Source organism: Sinocyclocheilus grahami, unplaced genomic scaffold (genome assembly GCF_001515645.1).
Source record: "Sinocyclocheilus grahami isolate Dianchi unplaced genomic scaffold, SAMN03320097.WGS_v1.1 scaffold26.1, whole genome shotgun sequence".
NCBI lineage: Eukaryota > Metazoa > Chordata > Actinopteri > Cypriniformes > Cyprinidae > Sinocyclocheilus > Sinocyclocheilus grahami.
Genome location: NW_015505205.1, coordinates 2182385 through 2190410, shown reverse-complemented (window position 1 = coordinate 2190410; position 8026 = coordinate 2182385). Strand labels below are relative to the sequence as shown.

At 33.6% G+C, this 8026-nt stretch overlaps 1 protein-coding gene across 1 annotated transcript in view; it reads right to left on the bottom strand.

Moving 5' to 3' along the window:
- Window positions 1-8023, bottom strand: part of stxbp4 (syntaxin binding protein 4) — a gene marked incomplete at its 5' end in the record, with an annotated part of 32494 nt that extends 24471 nt beyond the window's left edge. Inside the window, 6 exons of the mRNA XM_016252297.1 lie at window positions 1076-1155; window positions 2355-2429; window positions 2525-2594; window positions 2679-2774; window positions 2937-3010; window positions 8013-8023. Coding sequence (XP_016107783.1) covers window positions 1076-1155; window positions 2355-2429; window positions 2525-2594; window positions 2679-2774; window positions 2937-3010; window positions 8013-8023 — 406 coding nt within the window. The remainder of the gene's footprint in view (window positions 1-1075; window positions 1156-2354; window positions 2430-2524; window positions 2595-2678; window positions 2775-2936; window positions 3011-8012) is intronic.
- Between the last annotated feature and the right edge of the window lie 3 nt (window positions 8024-8026).

Genomic DNA, 8026 nt, shown 5'->3' with positions numbered 1-8026 from the left:
GCAACGCGTAAAAAGACAGTATAAGTCATTATAATCCATAATTATGTCAATGCCTCGTTTATAATGGGTTTTATTGTTTTTGAATCATCGCTCCGGCCTGACAGGGCATCATCACAGTATGGTAGGGGCGTATCATTTCCATCACATGCTTGAGGTATTCGGACAATCATAACGCACTGGATAGCTGGCCAATCACAGCACACCTCGCTTTTCAGACCGATGAACTTTGTAAAAATTGACGTGTTTCAGAAAGGTGGGGCATAGAGGAGAAACAATAACGTACAGTATGTGGAAAATAATGTGTTTTTTGAACCTTAAACCGCATAAACACATTTCATTACACCAAATACACAAAATAATGTTCTTTTTAGCAACATCATATGACCACTTTAATGGTGTTATGTGTACCAAGGATGCATTTTTAATTTAAAACAGTAATATTACAAAATATTATCACAATTTAATATAAATGTTTTCTATTTTTAATATGCATGTAATGTATTCCTATAATGTCAAAACTGAATTTTCAGCAGCCATTACTCCAGTCTGTTTTGGTGCCAAAGTAACATTTCTTATTATCACATTTGAAATGGTTGCGCTGCTTAATATTTTTGTGTAACTTTTGTGTTGTATTAATATTTTTGTGATGATTTTTTCTTCTTTGATGATTAGAAAGTTCAAAAAACAGCCTTTAAGTGACATAGAAATCTTTTGCAACTCATTGCTAAATGTTTTTACTGTCACTTGTGAATTTAATGCAACACTGCTGAATAAAAGTAATATATATATATTTTTAAATGTACTGACCCCTAACTTTTTAAAAGGGAGTGACACATACATTGTTTCAAGTCTGTTCTGATGCATGCTTGATGTAGAAATGGCTTTTCATGTAGAAATCAATGATAGAAATGGCTTTTTATGTAGAAAACAATGATGTTATGGGGGACCCAAACCAAATCTTTTTCTAAGCTGGCACATTGTAGGCTATTTTTGTCAGTTGCTGCAAGTTCTCAAAATCAGACATTAGTCATTCACTCCTGAAATTCAGTATAAAGACAGACGTAGTGGAAAATACCTGTGGAAACAGAGGTTTCTGATCCAGAACTGGTACTATTGCTGGAGCCATATTTTTCCATTAATTCAGCAAATTCCCTCCTAATTATAAACATATAAAGGCACATGCAAAATCAGTCATATATAAATTCACCTTTTCTGAAGACATAATTTTCCAGTGGTTCATAATAAGAGGACTTTTATACAGACTAACTCTTTCTTAACAGTTTCTGTCTGTGTTGTGTTCAAAGCAGAAACATTATGTGGGTTTTCCATTTTGTAAAATCAAGCATTACATAAGTATGAACAAACTTGTTCTAAGGAAGTGCTGGAGAATACCATCATTCTTAGTTTTTAAAATACACACAAAAAATTAACACACACACACAAAATCATTAAACCCCCAAACTACATTTTAAAAGGCTCTCTGTAGTTATTTAATATGACATCTCCCATTAAATGCAACTTCCTCATTAGTCCTAAAAGAAGCTTAGAAGCACTTAATTAGATTACGGAAGTCATCACAGATAAATTGGTATCAAAGTTAATGGCCAGAACGTTTCCAAGCCAGAAATGCGATCTAGGCAGTAATCTTTAAATTTGTATTATGTTTTCAAAATCTGTGTACTGTACTGAATCAGTTTGTTTGAGGTGACTAATTGTCCATTAATTATGAAGGTAATCCTTTTACAATGTTACAGATTAAAACCTGGCCTCGGCTGGTTAAACTCAGGGCACATATGACAGACTTGCGGCCTAAATACGTCAACAGCTGTTCAGTCGAGAGAACAAAAGTGCTCATCAGGAAGTCACTGAGACCAGCAAAATGCCAGTTCGATTTAAACAAAGACAGACAGGAAGAACTTGACAACTGCCCAAAACCGAAACCTCTGGCTAAGCAGACAATGCCAAAATAAAAAAAAGTCTCTGCATGTATCCTCCAAAAATGATTTAGCATGGAGCAGCGGCTTCATGTTGTCAGTATGGAAGATTTTAAAACGGCTATACTCATGTTCGGAGGTCTTTTTTTTCTTTTTTTTTTTACTGAATAATATTAATAAAAAAGACGAGAAATTAGTGCTGGAAAAATGGCATCACGCTAAACAAAAGCCAAAATTCTCAATAAAGTGCTAAATATTAATTATATAATGTCCAACAGTATGCATTCTGTACTTGGCAAGCAATATTTCCTGTCTCCATATAATTAAAATCTTTGAACTCAAAACAAATAAAACAAATAAAAAAAAATCTATTCCCTTAAAAAATGTAAAATGTCACACAATTCATAAAAGTTATCTTACCTGGAAGCGTCGTCACGTACTATCAGTAAAGACATGTGATTTGTAGCTGACGCCATGCGAAGAACCTCCACTGCCCTAATATCAAACAGATTTCTTAGATTAGCTGTTTTACTACACTTTAGGCATCTTCTGTTGTAATACAGATCCATAATCAATCCAGAATACATTACTTTTCATTTGTAACACCTCCTAAATTCATGTTGTTGACATCTAAAATGAGGTCCCCTGCTCTAAGACGCCCTGAAAGACAAAAAAGTCTATCATCCATCATTCCCAGAATCTAAGTAGAAACATTCAGTGAAGATTTTGGGAAAGAGAACATACCATCCTGTGCCGCCATGCCACCTGGCAAAATTCGTTTAATGAAAATACCGAACTCTTCACCGCTCTGTTCCCTGTAGCCCCCAATAATCTTCACGCCTGTCGAATTGAGAACAAGATTTTAGGGATTAATTTTTTATATGGGGTGAGAGAACAAAGTAAATCAAATTGTGCACCAAATGCCTTGAAAAATAAAGCAGAGTAAAGCAGTTTTCTAGGAATATTATTATAAACTGTAAGAAACTGTGCTTTGGTTCTTACCAAGTCCTTTTTTACAGTCTGTAAACTCTAGTCTCTCCACAGCACGGTTGATGCCATGGGGCCCCATTATTGTCCTGAAAAAAAGAGAGATTCCTTTAAATATAAGTACAAGAGATATTATCATAAAAACAAGATTTTCAGAGAAATGTTCCAGACTGTTTTTAAAAATACAGATTATCGAATGGATGGTAATAATGCGGTTGACCCTCATGAATGATTAAATCCTAAAGGAAAGAACATAATCATTCCCAATCTTTTCCCCCAAAATATTGCATATTGAGAGAGGTGCACATCTGTCCATTATTACAGAAGATAATGGCAAATATTACAGAAAAAAATAAAAACATGTAAAGGGGACATTCATATAGAATAAAGTAAAAATACCAGTGTGGATTTGGATGTAAAATTAGACCTGAATGGTTTTAAAAGGCTTTCAAATATCTGTACTGTAACGGACACATGCTTCATAATATAGAAATATTGGAATGTATGAATTTAAAGTAAGCTAAAAAGAAAATCAGTGTTTTTGACTATAGTAAACAGAACGGTGGTTGAAGTAATAACCCATTATCAGGCAAAATCAGTGCGGTCAGTTTCTAAAAAAAGAAATACTTATACAGGAAGTAGGTTACTGTGCGTGGGTTTACATAAAAATCCCTTAAACATGTAGATAAACACTGAAAATGCCAAATTATAAATCCTTTATAGAAAGAGGGTATGTATCAAGTCCAACGATGGCCTGATCTCTATTGCATTTAATCCCTATAACAGAATGAAAGCAACAGAATATAATGTATAAAACTAGGACATTTAGTAAAATGTCAATTTTATTGTACAAATATCATCACATATTTTCTTGTATTTATTTAATCTACCTTTTACCCCTCATGTTCTATAAAAATTTACTTTAAATGCTTTCCTTTGTAGGCTACATACAACGCTGCATGTGTAGAATTTTAAAAAGCAATTTCAAAACTGATATATAATGTTCATCTCACATTCATTTTAAATGTGCATCTGACTTCATTAAAACCCAGCAAACAGATGTTATTTAAGCTTTATCCGTCTGTTTGACAAAGTAGGCATGCACTTTTGAAAAGGCGATTGTTATTCAGTATAGCAACAGTGGGTTTGTTTGAGGTCAGTCTGACCCATGCAAAAACACAGATTTAAAAAATAGAAAATGTTCACAAAAATAAAAACTGCAGAAAAATAAAATAATACAAACCAAATCAAAGAAAATAACTTGAAGGGGTGTACTTGTACATTGTGTACAGCATTTAGAAAATCTAAGCATGTGAAATGCATTGCATTTATTCATACCTGGGGTCACTGAGACTCCAAACGTATGTACTGTTTTATGAAAGATACATGTTATCAAGTTGACATTTTGTTTATAATCAGATCAGGGAAAGTATGTTTTTAAACTACTAAAATGTGGTCAACATTTATTTTGCATTGACACTATAATATACAAGACATGTTATGATATTAGAAAACAAGAAATTAATTTAAAAAATGCAAAAAATATATTCTGTATTTGTGTCAAAATATGTCCTTATTATTTAAAAAAAACTGTACTAAACTCAAAAAAAGCCAAGTTAAGTGGAAACAAACATATGCATTAGCTAAAGACTCAACAGTGTTCATGGAACAGATGATGATTCAACTCCTGGACTTTTTTAATCTCAGACTAACGCGGAAGCCGCGCCAGCGGATGTTGTAGCACATCGGCGTTGCGTGATAGAGAACAAAACAAAATGCCGGTCACGAATTAGAAGTACAAACTAGGGCTGCACGATAAATCGCATGCGATATTTAATGCGCATCTTGTCAGAAAGCCGGTTCTGTAATCAGCGGTAAATCTCCATCACGTGCGTGCTTTCACATTGAGCAGCATTAACTACACAGAGCCGTTGTTCACTGACGAGCTGCGCAAAAAATCGCGTGAATATGAACGTGGTTTTGCGCATGTTTTATGAATGCGCGAGCTTTATTTGACGACTTGTGGACTGTTCAACTACAACACCTGCTGACTGCAATGATAGAGCTTGGAATAGCCAGGACAATTTTTAATACAACTCTGACTGGATTCGTCTGAAAGAAGAAAGTCATATACACCTAGGATGCTTCGAGGGTGAGTAAAACACAAGCCAATTTTCATTTTTGGGTGAATTAACCCTTTAAGACATAACAAGAATCGGTCATATAGACAAAAACGTTTTTCTATTTTCTCTACAGTGCACTGTGTTGTTGCTCTGTGTAAAGTGTGAATCTGTCAGGAAAAGCACTGAAGGTGAACTAGAGGACAGTACTATTGATTTTCTAAATGTACTATGTTTTTTACATCTCTGTCAGCAATGTGCATTTGTAAGAACAGCAAATAATAGCTACTGAAATAAGCTTCTCTATTCCCAGAGAAAAAATTTAACCGGCTCATTCATGATTTACAATACAATTCACAAAATGATGAATCACTTTCCATCTCACTCTGAATTAAAACAACAAATATTTCAATGACGTACCGGAATGATTTGTGTCTGGCTTTGGCAGATCGTGAGTAATCATAAACAATGATAAGAACAACTTAACGGTCTGTTCTTATTCTCCTCAGGGCAATCAGCGATCTGCAATTTGCAGTGAATGCAGGTTCACAGTTTTCACTGATAGGGAAGAAATGGTCTTTTTTTGAACATACTTTTTAAATCTTATGTCTTGTTTTGGTCTCCCAAGGCACACAATGATGTATGTTAAAATAATTATTATTAAAACAACAACAACCTGACTTTTCCTCTGACTTTGACAGCAATATCTGAGCAGCAGTAGGCTGAAGCTCAAATGAAGCATGCCCTTTTCAGAAATGTGACGTTTATACAATAGATTCTCAATTTGAATATAGAAAAAAGTAATTAATATGCATTTTATTTATTAATATTTATTGCATTTATTTATGTTTAATGGGGTCTCTGAGACCCAAACATTAGCAAAGTAGCATTTTTTATTTATACAGGACATTTGAAGCATGTTATCAAGTTGACATTTTGTTTATAATCAGATCAGGGAAAGTATGTTTTTAAACTACTAAAATGTGGTCAAAATGTATTTTGCATTGACACTATAATATACAAGACATGTTATGATATTAGAAAACAAGAAATTTAATTTAAAAATGCAAAAAATATATTCTGTATTTGTGTCAAAATATGTCACTGTTATTTAAAAAAAACTGTACTAAACTCAAAAAAAGCCAAGTTAAGTGGAAACAAACATATGCATTAGCTAAAGACTCAACAGTGTTCATGGAACAGATGATGATTCAACTCCTGGACTTTTTTAATCTCAGACTAAAGTGCTGTTTTTGTTTTGTTGAGTTCATGTGGCAGTCATCTCGAACTGAACAGGATGACAAGGACAAACGCCTGTGCTCCTTACTAGTGATGTATTTAACCTGATTCCCATCTCTGCAGTTAGTGTTCTTTGTTATCTCCTCCTCTACACTGTAAACAATGCACTTTAATCTCCATCACATTAAGAGCAATGAAGAGAATTAGAATTACTGTACGTTCAGTATAATGACATGATCTGTCCTTTACTTCAACAGGCCTGTCATAGTTACGACACGTTTATTTCCATCAAATCTATATCAAAAGGATTTTGTCCTACAAAATGCAAACATCATAAAGCATTACGATCGAAGGTCAGAAGCAAAGACATTGGTTAATAGAATGGGATTAAATACATAAAGGATATTTGTGTTGTTTAATATTTAATTATTGCAGGTTTGCGTCATATTCTGAGTTGCATTATTTTTATTCATTTTGAGGAATACTGAATCTGTGTTTTTTTGTGTGTGAGTGAGATGAATTAATACATATTCATATTTATTTTGAACTACAGTAACATCTGATTTCTCTCAACATGGGGACAGGAGAGCTGTCAATCAATACATTGAAAAACAAAAGTAACTTGCGTTACTTATTTGAAAAAGTAACTCAGATATTCTCTTGTAAATTAAAAAGTAATGCATTACTTTACTAGTTACTTGAAGTAATCTGATTACGTAACTTGCATTACTTGTAATATATTACCCCAACACTGTTCCGCCACATAATCTACCAAAAGCAAAATATTGAATGTATGTTTTTAAATGATTTGATCTAAAAAGTTTTTCACTAAAACGTTTATACTAAATGAAATTAGTATACGGTATAGTTTAAAATCCACATTCACAGAGCGTATGTAATATTTTAGCAAATTAACCAATAACCAGTCACAACAAAAACAAAATTTGAAGTAGTGCTGTCAAATGATTCCCAACGTTTTATTATAATAATGTTCTCATTAGAATTTTATATACACGACATTCCCAATCATAGTTATTAATGTTGTGCACTGCTGTTTGGGCTGCGTGTGCTGAGCTAAAGATGATCATCGGTAAACTGAAGCGCTCTTTTAACTTAACCAAACGCATTCTATATGAGATAAATCAGATATACATCAAATAAACACAATATTACAATGTACAATTGCACAAAAGGCTGCAAACGAACAGCGCGCATCTGAAGTGTCTCTGAAGGAAATAATGCATTATTTATCGGCTTTAAGATATCGGCCAAATTTTCTTATCTGGCCGATACCGATAACAGAAAAAATGAGCCGATATGGGCCGATACCGATATGGTGGCCGATATATCGTGCATCCCTATAATAAATATACACAGGGCACACATATTAAAGATTAATCTCGATTAATCGTTTGACAGTCCTACTTTGAAAACGGGATACCTTTTTTAAAACTATTCATGATTTGATCCCTAAAACCTAAAATGATTTTTTTAGCGGTAAAGAAGACGTTTTTACTTAACTTTAAAACATCCGTGTTGTTGAAATGTTCGTTATGTTGTGAGGAGAGTAACGTTATTGCCTGTCCAGACCGCCAACAAGACACTTATTGAACTTTTACCATTAATAAACTTGATTCAAGTGGTAACATAAGAACAATTATTATAATGTGTAATATCGTCTTTGTGGTAAACACATTTTCTCTCAGCAACAAGCACTGTAACGTAACGTTACCTCAAGCTAGGTCA